At 36.2% G+C, this 13,552-nt stretch overlaps 1 protein-coding gene across 1 annotated transcript in view; it reads left to right on the forward strand.

Annotated features, from left to right (window-relative positions):
• LOC106496970 (dynein axonemal heavy chain 5-like) overlaps nt 1-13,552 on the forward strand; it is a 176,257-nt gene that overhangs the window by 92,264 nt on the left and 70,441 nt on the right. Inside the window, exons 49-57 of the mRNA XM_067291141.1 lie at nt 918-1,007; nt 1,105-1,341; nt 1,840-2,007; nt 4,753-4,959; nt 5,978-6,307; nt 7,658-7,864; nt 7,951-8,193; nt 9,040-9,194; nt 11,638-12,302. Coding sequence (XP_067147242.1) covers nt 918-1,007; nt 1,105-1,341; nt 1,840-2,007; nt 4,753-4,959; nt 5,978-6,307; nt 7,658-7,864; nt 7,951-8,193; nt 9,040-9,194; nt 11,638-12,302 — 2,302 coding nt within the window. The remainder of the gene's footprint in view (nt 1-917; nt 1,008-1,104; nt 1,342-1,839; nt 2,008-4,752; nt 4,960-5,977; nt 6,308-7,657; nt 7,865-7,950; nt 8,194-9,039; nt 9,195-11,637; nt 12,303-13,552) is intronic.

The raw sequence follows: 13,552 nt of genomic DNA on the forward strand, positions 1-13,552 counted from the left end.
TACATCTTTGGGTGTTTGAATGTTTTCATTGTCTTAGCTTTATGACTGCCTGAATATGGGGGGCATAAATGGAAAAAAGTTAGTGTCCCCCATGGTGTTCCTGTTGTGCTTTATCTTCTCAGATTGCGTGTGCAGTGTTGATTTTGAATGATTACAAAGGTGAAGGAGACCTGTAGGGAGGGAATCATAGTAAAATTGTTAAATGAAAGTGAATTTAGGTTATACTTTACATTAATCTGAACTATAGATGGCAACTAGTATTTGAAAATAATTCTGCACAGCAAATCTCATAATGGACTTTACATCAATTTGCAACTTTGCTAAAGATGTTACAGAATACAATCACTATGGAATAATATTTTGAGAAAAATCCTCATCCCATTAAAATCAATTGAAAAATTCCCTTTGGATCCTATCAGGGTTCTAAACAAAACTGAGAATATCAGTTTCAAGAGGGATACTTTATGGTGTAGTCAGAACAGATCAGATAGAAAATGATACTTGTGAGGTTGTGCACTGTATATGTATCATTACAGCAATTCTAGTGCTTTTATCTTCTCACCACAGAAATGGCAATGGTAAGTTAAAGTTCCCAGTGGAGAGCACAAGTGGCAGATCCCTGATGCAACTGAAGAACAAGTCTTCAAATTACTCTTTTGAAGATTGCTGTATGTAGCTTGTATGAATAATTTTGCTGACTGCGGTACATCAACATTTGTTTTTTAAAAATGTTTACTGTTAGTGCATTTTTTGGACAAAATCTGGATATTTGTAATCCCAGAAATGGGGAAAAATATAGTTCAGAATGAAGTTGAGAATATAGTTGAAATAAAGCAATTGGACACATCTAAGAATAAATTATACTGTTGATTTATGAGTTTTGGGAAACATTCTTTAAATTATATTTTTCTTCCCAGGATATGATTGATTTTGTTTTCTCTGCTGTGACACCAAAAATGCCAATTTTGGAATGCATGTACATCAAACAAGCTATTGACCTCCTACAGGTAGATATGACATCAGCTTTTCTATCTGTCATTTTATTGTTTATATCTGAGTGTTGTTTTAGGAAGCCAGTAGTCACATACCACATCTGCTTTGCAGGGTTTATTGTCAGACCAAGATGAGAAGCAGCCTACCAAGGAACATATTGCTCGCTTGTTCATTTTTGCTGTAATGTGGTCAGTTGGAGCTCTTTTGGAACCAAATGACAGGCTGAAAATGGAGCTGTTCCTGCAGAAGCATTCTACAATGAATGAACTTCCAGCTGTGAATGGAGAAGAGACCATGTTTGACTTTGTTATCAGTGGTTGTGGCCAGTGGGAGCACTGGTCAAAGAAGGTTCGTATGCTGTAGTGTGCTAAGTTTTCTTAATGAGTATACAAGACAAAGGTGTTTGGTAAGAGGCATATTATTATTAAATAATAAAGGCCTGCATAATTTAGGAAGATTAACCCTACCAACTGCTCAAGAGTTTCTTTTCTGGAGGAATTTCTTTTCTCCACAAATATTTTTGTCAGAGAATGGGAACACACATTTGAAACAGGTTTGGAAGTGAAATAGAAAATTTAGCTTACCTTTTGTCTACTTAGTACTTAAGATCTCCCAGCAAAGAAAAGCTGTCTCCACGTAATGGAGAACAGTCGGATGAAAATACCATGTTAGTCTAACATCCTTTTAAAAAGCTTGGCAAGGTACTGATTGATTATAAATGGATGCTCTGCTTTTAGAAAAAAAGTGTTTGCTAATATACAGTGCATTTGTGTTGGTGTTCTGATGAACAATGCATATGTGGCCATGTAGAAAGTCTCAAACTTTACGTGTATCTATCTTATGCAGGTCCCAGAATACTTTTACCCTAAAGATTCAGTGCCAGAATATACTTCCATTCTAGTTCCAAACGTAGACAGTATCCGAACAGACTTTCTAATGCACACCATCATGAAGCAAGGAAAAGCTGTTTTGCTGATTGGAGAACAGGGAACAGCAAAAACAGTTATGATTAAGGTAGGAAGAATGGAAGAACATCCAGTATCTTTGTAAGCTAACATTGTAATAAAAATAATTGTCATTGGCACAAGTGTTAAATTGAAGTGAGCAAGTAATTTGATTTTTTCTTATATAATAGCATATTCCCACTGAAGCATTTTGCCACTACTCCCAATGCCTATAAATAAAACAATAGATTATAAATATCTATGGTGGTTCTTTTAAACTTTTTGCTAAGTAAGAAAATACTGTTGGAGAATTTCTTACTTCCCTGTGCTTTGTCAGTGGTGGCTTATACAAACTGATCTTTTGGCTCTGTACACCCTTGTTGCATAGACTTTATTCGCAGGCCAAACTGAACAGAAATAAAGAACTTCCTTTTTTACTGAAGGTAATTTTTCAGAGGGTAAATTTAGTATTTATTATGTGCTGCCTTGATTCCATCACTGAGAATGATACATTGTTCTTTCTGTAGAAGAAAATACTAGCAGTATTACTATGAAATTAACAAATATATTTTTTCATATTATAAAATGGGTCCAGTTAATCTTATGATACATGTATAAAAATTAATAGCTTACTACAGAAGAGTCAAAAACCGAAAGGCTGAACAAACCCAAACATCATCCCATGATTGGCGTCCCATATTTGACAAATGTTTGTGTAGTGGACTTCAACATGGTGTCTGTAACTTCCAGAGGAATCTGTAGGCTTTGTTCTGTGAAAGACAGCAGAGTAACGATTTACTGTTGGCAGAGCTGAATTTGCCATACAAGCCCCGATACCTCCGCTGGAGGATTTGTAGAGATCTAGAAATTGAAAATGGTTGAAAGCTACTGGCCTCGACTGACCTTTGGCTTTTTAAAAGTCTGGAGCTATATTGTGTCCCCCAGGGATGTGCTTTTTGAGCCCTGAAATAAAGTGAATTGCATCAATGCCAGCAGCAATTAATACTAGCTTTTCAGCTCAGCTGTTGAGGCCAACATGCATGCTGGTGTAATGTCAACTTCTGTTCCTGGCACCAGCTGGAGAACTATTTTAGCAGAGTGAAGAGGTGGGGTCTGGATGGTGGTCTTGGTATTCTGCATACTGGATTTTGGCCAGATACAGGCAACCTCCAGCCTTCAGCTGTTATTCCTGTCCCTAGAAATAATTGGAGCTGAATCTCAGGAGCTGCTCACCCTGCATCTATGCTCTAGAGCAGAAGGTGTTCCTTACACAGGGAACCATAGTTCCAAAAAGTGCAAGTAGTTACTTGATCTCATCTAAGGTTAAGAGTGAAAGTTAACTGCTTCTACAACTGTTCTCCTTCTGCTTTCTGTAGAATATTGCTTTACTATGGAAAAGAAATTTCCAGATGTATGCAACTGCTTTCATGAAAAAGTAAAAAGGCTGTAATATAGAACACTTCAGGTTTGAGTAAAGTAGCAATATATATCAAAGAATTTATAACAGAGTGTTATTTAGGACCTTTAGTTTGCTCTTTGTAGTACGCTGTTCATGAACAGCAAAAAACAGTATTTAATGTGAAACTGGTGTGATAGAGTGGAAAATTGGATATGGAATCTGACGTTTAACTAACAAAAAATAACCCCATCAAATAACCTCTTCTGTTTCAAAGATATTTCGCATTTATATACAGAATATTACTGTCACCATGTAATGATTCAGAAATACTGCAATTAATGAAAGTATATTTTTTGAATGTTTGTGTTTTCATAGTTTTATACAAACTGTTAGAACCTTAAGAGGGCTGATCAGTGAAATGTACCAATGAACCAGCTGTCAAGAGTGTGCAGCAAACACCGTAACTGTTGTATATACATTGCAAGCAGAGACTGTTTTTTGTTATGCTTCAGAAAAAATGTTTTTCTAAAGGGCAGCTTTTCTTAAACTGGGATCATAGCATTGATATAGTCAGCAAAATAAACAGTTTGACGCTATTCATCAAAATATTCTCCTTTCATCATTGCAGGTGAACTAAATATTTAAAGAGAACAAATGTTGGAAACTTGGAATTTTTAATAGTGTTTTTATATCCCAGGATCCTTTCTAAACAAAATATTTCCCACACTTTATATATATTCTTTGGCATGACTCCAGGGTTGCTTTTTTTTTTTTTTTTTTTTTTTCCCCTGTGGGTGCTATTATAAACAGTTTACTAAGTACAAAAACTGGAACTCCCTGTCTTGTTTTAGGGCATCAGCAGTAGCTGTGGGAATTTTATGAGCTTTTGAAACCTAACAAAGATTCCTTTCAATATTAAGAAAAGATGAATACCAGTAAATTTGATGCATCTGAGTTTAATTTTACACAAATGTTCCTTTACACTACTTGTTTAAGGTATGGTGCTGAAGTGTAAGTGTGAAAAAGGATCTGGATTTTCACTTGTATCTTGCAGACTGCTGTAACAGATCATCATTAACAGCTTGCGTTCAGAAAAAAAACAATTACTGACACAAAGCTTATTTGCATCCTGAATCATCATATATCTACTTGTTGTAACACTTAGTGAAGTCTGTTGAAAGCTTATATATTTTAATATTTTGAAACTATGTAAAGCATTAATTAAGAGTTTGTTTGAATTTCTGGTTGAAGGCTTAGAATATTTAAACTGCTGCTTGATATTTAAAAGTTAATAGTAGGACTGAGATTTTGTAGATGTCTAAGTTTTGCAGGGATCCTGAACACCTATGTCTCCTTTCAGTTGAATTCATCTGGAGTTACTGGTGCACTTCACTTGAAATTGGTTTTATCTTACAGGGTTACACAACCAAGTATGATCCTGATGTTCATTTGACAAAATGTCTAAACTTCTCTTCTGCAACTCTGCCAAATATGGTCCAAAGGAGCATAGAAAGTTACATAGATAAAAGAATGGGCACCACATATGGTCCTCCAGCAGGGAAGAAAATGACTGTCTTTATTGATGACATCAACATGCCTGTGATTAATCAATGGGGTGACCAGGTAAAAGGGAAGTGCTAACATTAGGGAGTTGGTGGTCTTACCATTGTTGGTGATGGAAATGCTGACTTGTGGTTTGCAAAAATAGGAAAGCTTAGGGGAAAAAAAAGCATAATATGGACTAGTTCTTGGATGCCTACTAAAGGCAATTTCCCCAAGACAGTTTTTTCATTAGTGGTAAGCTGTGTGCCCCAACTGATCACAGTCAGCATCAAGCCATTTGGTACAATCATTGTAGCTTTTAAACCTTTCATTTTGGTGACATGCAGAGCTTGCAGAATTTATGAACTCACTGTATTAAGAACCAGCCTAGAAAAGGAAGCATGTAACTCCAGGAAGCAATCAGATTTTTTTTTTTCACTTTACTTTCTACTCTGGACTTTAGAGTACAGTTATTGTTAGGTAGAATCTAACAGCACAGTTCAGACATCCAAGACCAGTGGGCTGTCTGATGTTGATGTGTTGATAAACGAATACTTTATAGATCTATATTCTCTAAAAGTCTAACTTAAATTTAAAAAAATTACTGTTGAGAAAAGATCGTTTTTCTCCTCTTCTCCCATCTAGCTCTGTAATCCTGTTTTCTCACTGCCTCTATGTAAGTGAATATGTGACTATACTTTGTGCTAAACTAACCATTCTTTGTCACTCATCTAAGTGCCTGTGTCAGTTTGAATATACAGTCTGACTAGGTCTAATTTTAAAGTGCTGATTTTTCTTAGATTCATATTGTGGAAACCCAGTTGAATGCCTGGCCCCACGTCCACGACTGATTAGCAAATAAAGCTTAGGTGCAGCCAGTCCGCTGCATCAGAGCTGTTGGTGCCATGTGGCATGGCTTTATAAATTGCTGAAGTGTCCAGAAGAATATTCAACATAAAGAAAGATAGGAGGCGTCTTTCTTGTTGTCTGCTAATTTATTATACTGGACATTTCTTTTATTCTTTTTTCTTTTTTTTTTTTTTTAAGTTGAAAACCCCCCAGATACCTAACTGTTCTGTTTCTTTTTTTGGATAACTAGATCACCAATGAGATTGTAAGGCAGCTGATGGAACAGAAAGGTTTCTACAATTTGGAAAAACCAGGAGAATTTACGAATGTGGTTGACATCCAGTTCGTAGCTGCTATGATTCACCCTGGTGGGGGTCGGAATGACATTCCACAGCGCTTGAAACGCCAGTTCACCATCTATAATTGCACATTGCCTTCCAGTTCCTCTATTGACAAAGTATTTCGAACAGTAGCTGAAGGCTATTTCTGTGAACAGCGAGGTTTCTCTGAAGAAATATGTAAACTGGCATCAGCATTGGTACCTACAACTCGAAAGATTTGGCAAACAACAAAAGCAAAGGTAAAATTATCTCTATTAAGTAGTTTTTGAAGCATCTGCACCATGATAAAGCAAGAAGACCCAGGCCTTTTGTGCTGTCACATATATACAAGCTTCAGATTGTGAAGTTGTGACCTGTGTGTAACTGCTGGCTGATGCCTCTGTCCAGGATTTGCTGCTGCCAGCACCTGAGTGAGTTACCTGTCCAAAAGTATAGTCATACCCAGTGGCTTCTATAGCTAATAAGTGTAGCTAATAAAAACATCTCAAAGTCTTCTGGTTTAGAAAATGTCAAGGACACAAGGAACCATAAATTAAAAACTAGATAGGAATCTTCTATAAAGATGTTTGGGATTGGGAGAAAATTTAAAAATCCAAAATATGGCAGAGAAATCAAATCAGGTGTGTGTGGGGGGATCAGTTCAGAACAAATGAAATATTGCCTTTAGTAAATTCTACATATTACCTCTTCTATTTAAACAGGTTATAAAAACATGTTTAATTGTAATTTGTAAGCAGAAATTTCTTTGAAATAGAAAATCAAATTTATTTTTGATTACAAAATGGTAGAATGAAACATTCTGACAATTTGAAACACTAAAAGAAAACAGCATAAGGATGTGTGCCAAATTTGATCTGTTAATGAAAAAAGTGGAGGCAGGTGGTAGAAAGATAGGGATAGACAAGGAGCAAATAGGATTTGATAAATGATGTTTTCTAGCAGAAAAAGGATTGGTCAGAATTTCCCAAACAGCTCAACTGTAGACATGAGCCTTGCTTATACAAAGAAATAAAGAGAGTGCTAGTTAAACTATTCAACTACTGACTAGTATATTCAACAAAAATGGCTCTTATTACTGATAACTAGCTGCCTTTAGAGAAAATGTAGCTTTTGCTGAATTGTTCATAGTTTCAAATCCTCTTCCCTCATTTTTCTCTTCTCCTTTCTTTGCTTTTCCTCATCTACTTTTCCCTCTGCTCTTGAACGACACAAGTGTTCTTGGAAAGAAAAAAAAGAGTGACAGAAATGAATTGGAAGAAAGGGTAGGAAGGAAGCAATAGGTTAAGCACTGCTGGCGTATTTAGTGCATCCTTTAATGCCATTGCTAACTGACCTGTCCTAGCTACCCTTCACTCCATGTTCCTGGGACTTGAAAGATTCAAAGAAACTTCAGTGAAATCTATGCGAAATTAAAGAGCTGGTCATTGCTGTTGTCATTTATTCATTTTTACCTTTGCCTTTTAAATGTCAAGCTTTAATGCAATATTCATTTTGAAGTTCATGAAAAAATACAGTATTCATTAAATACTAGAGAGGCAATATTTTTATTTAGCAGTTATTTGAATATAGATTATGACATTATTTTGTAGATGTTACCAACTCCAGCTAAATTTCATTACATCTTCAACTTACGAGACCTCAGTCGTATTTGGCAAGGAGTGCTTACAGTTACTTCTGAAGTCTGCCAGAACACTAGTGTTTTGGTAGCCTTGTTCCAGCATGAATGCAGACGTGTTATTGCAGATAGGTTCATCAGCCAAAGTGATAAAGACTGGTTTGAAGATACGATGAAAAAGGTACGCAAATCCTGTTCAATGATCACACAGAAAAAGGCCAATGAAATGTTTCACTATTAAAACTAATCTTTCATGTATTTTTGTAGATTGCTGCTGCAGAACATGGTCAAAATTTATTCAGAGATGGCTCCACAGAATTATACTTTGTGGATTTTTTGCGTGATGTCCCAGAAGCTACTGGAGATGAACCTGCTGATGTAGAGTTGAAGGCTCCTAAAATTTATGAGCCTGTCCCATCTTTGGATTATTTAGCTGAAAGATTACAGATGTTCATGCAGCAGTACAATGAAACCATCAGAGGATCGAAGATGGATTTAGTATTTTTCAAGGTATTAATATCTGTAATTATGTCAATACGAAAAGTGCCTGGTCTCTTTGCATTTAATGCTACATGGATCTTTCTGTTTTTCCACAAGATTATCTTTGGATTTAGCTTAAAATGGCTAGCCCTGTATCCAGAGTGGACTTGCCTTACAATAAGCTGTATAAAGCAATGCTTTTGTCTTCAGGCTGTCTTTGCTTCCCAAATTATTCAATTTCTTTACAGTTCCCCATCTTTTCTTTCTCCTGCCTTGCCTAACCCAAAGCACAACTCATTTGTTTCCATACAACACACTGTGAATGTCATCTTGCATCTGTGGAAGTTGCCTACTTTTCAGAAGTCTCTTGATGCTTGATGTTTTCTTCAGCTTTAGATGGGGTGCTCTGGTAGCTTTTTAGGGCATTTCAGATTATTTATTGCTGTAACATAAATACTGTGGTTGAGTAAGAAACATCTATAGTGTACTTGTATTTTGCTTTAGGCAGCCTGGTATTTAGAGAGATTGTAAATAGCTCAGCTAAAAAGTTGGGGAAGGGTATTAATCCACTTCCTTTCTACTTTTTCTCTGATCCCCTAAGAGGCATGCGCATAGGAAGCAATGTCATATGCAGTGTTTGTACTCAGAAGAGCTGAAGGCATGCCTCTCAGGATTGGAGAAAAAGTAGAAAGGAAGTGGATTAACACCCTCCTGGGCTAGCTTTGCTGAAGTCAGGGGAAGATCATTTGTTGATTTTGATGAGTACGTGTCTGAGCCTTTGGCATAAACTCCAGAGATGGCAGTTCTCTGTAATGTGTTTCTGGATAAAGATATATTATTTTTACGTCTTCTCATCCTTTTTTCCTCAATAAACAGGATGCAATCGTCCATTTGATTAAAATATCACGGATTATTCGTACTCCACAAGGAAATGCATTGCTAGTAGGTGTAGGTGGATCTGGAAAACAGAGTCTGAGCAGACTAGCGTCATATATTGCAGGATATGAAAGCTTTCAGATTACTTTAACAAGGTAATACAATACATTGTACATAGACATTTGCTCCTTAATTTGCCACAGAAATGAATAGCTCACAATTAACTTAAAAAAATGCAAACCTGTCCGACATTGTATCCCTCATTGAAAACTACATTTTTCAACCAAAAGGACATGTGCAAATGCAGAGTTTGTGGATGGCAGATCCTTTGTCTTTGTTTTAATACATATTATAATACATATTCAGTAAATGCTATTGACAAGAAATCTTTCTTTCCTTCGACATTTAAGTCTGCAATGCATACTTGTTAAATCCCACTAAAATATCATTCTGCATTAAAGATAACATGGAATAATCTACTGGTGGATTCTATATAGTGAGCAATTATTGATAGGCAGGGGGAAACTAGCTATTGTTATAGATGCTCATGCACCCAGACTATAGTACTACAACTGCTACCAATGACTTAATGGGTAGTGCCGGAATTTGTAGAAGTTTGGGGGAGGAAGAACTTTTTTTTTTTTTCTTAAATTAGAACCCTATATTTTAAATTACATTTACTCAGTTTCTTTTCAGAGGCAGCGTAGAGGAGAAGAGGGGTAGAGGAAGAGTAGCAAAATATATTGCTTGTTTTCTGCATCTTTATTTCTGGATATTGTTTTGAACCTGTCCCTGTCATTCCTGACAAGAGGACTGGAAGAGATCTCTCAAAGGCCTTGTCAGCATTGCCACCTAATTGTTTGGAAGGAGTTATGTATAAACCTTCCTGATTTGACTAGAAGTAACTACTACCTTTCACTTCTTTCTCTTTTGGCATAGGGTTTACAGGGGTAAGCATTGAGGGTTAGCAGTGTGTATTTCACGCTGCAAACAGCTCAGTACACTGAGAAATCTTCCTTAGAAAGATGCACCAGATCTTTTAACAAGGTAATGAAGTTTCTGCTGAAGGGAAAAGGAAAGAAAGACAAATCAAGGCCTCTCCCTGTGCCCCAGATGCAGAAGGAAGAAACAGTAAGAATAGAAAAGGGAGGGAAAGGAAAAAAGAGCAGAGAAACAGAATAGAGCCACTATACCTGCAGGATTCAAAATGCATTAATGAGGCAAAGAAATATTTCAGCCATTTAGGAAAGGTTCATTTACTGAAACTAACTAGAGGTGAGCTGAAAACAAATAAATGGAAATATTTATTTGCTGAGTGAGTTATCATCTGTAACTTGCCATAGAAGGCTGTAGAAGAAGAGTATCAGCAGGTTGCTAAATGGATATTGAAAGGACAAAAGGGATGTACCTTCTAGCATTCTTAATACAAAAGCTATGAAAATGGGAGGAGGGGGAAAGGAATGGGCACTGAAGAGTGGATGCCAGCTCATGTATTCTCTTTAAGGAGCATTTCCAATTGGTAGTGTTAGAGTAGTGAGCTATATGGACCACTGACCTGACTCAGTAGAGTCGTTATGTTCTTATCAGTATACCACAAATTACTGTAATAACAGTAGTTGACACATGCAGACTGAACAGATTATTTTATGAGCTCTGCAGTGGTTGCATTAGGGTGTTGTAGAGCAGTGTTGGAGCTGCAAGAGAACTGGGAGACACTTTCTGTATGGCATATGTAATTTTGAAACAGTATTTTCAAACACTGAACAATGGGTCATGTGTATATTACAAGTATTTGTTATTTCTTTGAAGAAACTCTTGGACAAAAGAAGCTGGTTTCAAAGAAAAGAAGATCATAATTTCAGCTTTCATTGGTTAAGGACATAATGGACAAATCTGCCATTTTATTTATTTTAGATTACTTCATTAGATAATGCATAATCTAAAATCAGTAGTAGAATTTGCATGGACTTTGTCTAAACCCTACTTGTATGCATCAACTATAAGCAGTAGAACAAATGAACCAGTTATGGTCTCCATTCTCAGCAGTGTTTATAAGCCCAAGTGGTAATGTTCAAATATATCCTTTCTGGGGCTTGAATGCAGTTAAACCAAATAGCACAATATAAACCTCAAACTTCAGTTATTCTTGTCTATCTCATAATGATTTCCTTTACCCTGCTCTCAATATCTCCAAAAGATAATCCATCTGTCCTTATGTAATGTTTACAGGCAATAGAACCTACTTGCCAGTGTGAGGAAGCTATATTAACCTTCAGTTTTAATAAAGAGTTTAAGTACATAAACTATAGTGATGCAAATCGGCATCACTTCCCTTAGACATAGTATTACTCTTACCAGCTTTTTGCAGCATGATATTCTATTGATTTTAGCCCACTTCCCATAATTTATGGCACTGATTATTCACTTTGGCACAATGTTTAAGAAAAAAATAAATAAAAATGAAGCCAGGAGATAGTGTGGATTAATTTCATATGTAGTTTTTTTTCTTGCCTAAATGAAACTGAGCCAGATGATGGATATTTCATAAAATGATCCGTACTTTTTCTTCTCTCTGTTTCTAATGCTTTTCTCTCCCAGAACATATGCCACCAATAACCTTTTGGATGATCTGAAAATTTTGTATCGCACTGCTGGGCAGAAAGGAAAGGGCATTGCCTTTATATTCACAGACAATGAAATCAGAGATGAGTCTTTTCTTGAGTACATGAACAATGTTTTGGCTTCAGGTGAGGTTTCAAATCTTTTTGCACGAGATGAAATAGGCGAAATCACACAAGACCTGATACCAGCAATGAAGAAGGAGTATCCAAGGCGTACTCCCACTGGTGAAAACCTTTATGATTACTTTCTTACTCGTGTTCGCAATAACCTGCATGTGGTTCTTTGTTTTTCTCCTGTTGGGGAAAAATTCAGAGCTCGTGCACTAAAATTTCCGGGTCTGACTTCAGGCTGTACCATGGACTGGTTCCAGCGCTGGCCTAAAGATGCTCTTGTAGCAGTTGCACAGCATTTTTTAGTTTCCTACAGTATTGAATGCACAGATGAAGTGAAACAAAGTGTTGTTAACACTATGGGAACATTTCAAGATATTGTAGCTGAAAAATGTATTGAATACTTTGAACGATACAGACGCCAAACATTTGTGACTCCAAAATCTTACCTGTCCTTCATTGGAGGCTACAAAACCATTTACAAAGAGAAGTTTGCCAATGTTGGAAGTTTGTCTGAACGCATGAGAACAGGTAATGTAAACTCTTTTTTTTTCCTTAAAAAAAGTAAGAAGAATCTGAGTAAAAGAATGTAAAAATACAGATTCTTATGTACATAGAGATTTAATGCATTTAAATTGTGAGATCACTTTCACTTGAAAACAGGCTGTCATATGTTTTCAGCTATATTAAGTGTATGCACTAAATATGTAGAGGTTTTGTTTTAACTACCTTTGTGAATGTTGCAGATTGCAGATGTGTTTTTTATTTAGTATTAACTAGCAGTTAAAATACCTGAAGTTCCTGCTTCTACACGTATGCATGCCAAGGAACTACTGAGAACCTAGTTTCCGCATTTAAACATACTGAAATTAAAACTGAGGGAAAGTAAGTAAATGTTCAGGTTCAGTCACTGTGAAGAATTTTTTAAAGAAACAGTTATATGCCAAATATAAATTTCTAAAATAGTCTTTATATTGCAGAAGATCATCCGCAGTCACCAATTAAACAGTTTCTGAAACTGCATGGTTTAAGGGATGTACCCTTAAACTCTTGCTATGGCCAGTTGCAGGACTGTGCTATGTACACATATCTCCATAGGTAGAGGGTGTCTGGCTGCCTGGAAGGAACATTCATGATTGCTTTGAGAGTTAGAAAGATTTACTTGATTTACACGCATAGATTTTTTTATAAGTTTTTTTTATACTTATATCTTTTCTAGATAATTTTCTCATTGTTTGATAAAAATATTGGAGCATTGCATTGCTCAAGAATCTTCAGTTCCTTTTCTTCCCATTTCATCTGGATCTTCATGTAATGTTGAATTTAGAAGCTCAGCATAGTCTCCTCTTCTTTTCTCTTACGTTGCTCAGGATGCCAGGTTCCTCTTCTCAGTTCTGTGGAGTTTAGGGACAGTCTAGTACTTCTTATGGTCTTGTGGATTTCTAATGTTACTCACAGACTTCTTAAGAATGCCATTCACAATACTAATGCTTTTCAAAATGTGTGTGTGTGTGCATGTGTATGCATTACTTAGTGTCCTTCCCTTTGTATAAAAATATAAGCAAGTGATCCAAGAACAGATTCTGAAGTTTCTTACCCATGAAAAAAATAGTAATAACACTAAATAGGAAATGAATGTTACCTGTGCTTTATTTTCATGTTCAACAAATCAGATCACTCACTGGGATTCCTAAATATAAATTTGAGTGACTTATTTTAGGTATCCAGATTACTATACTGAGGTTTCTCTCTCATGTCTTCCTATTGCTAAAGTGGAATTT

The sequence above is a fragment of the Apteryx mantelli genome, chromosome 2 (assembly GCF_036417845.1).
Source record: "Apteryx mantelli isolate bAptMan1 chromosome 2, bAptMan1.hap1, whole genome shotgun sequence".
Classification (NCBI taxonomy): domain Eukaryota; kingdom Metazoa; phylum Chordata; class Aves; order Apterygiformes; family Apterygidae; genus Apteryx; species Apteryx mantelli.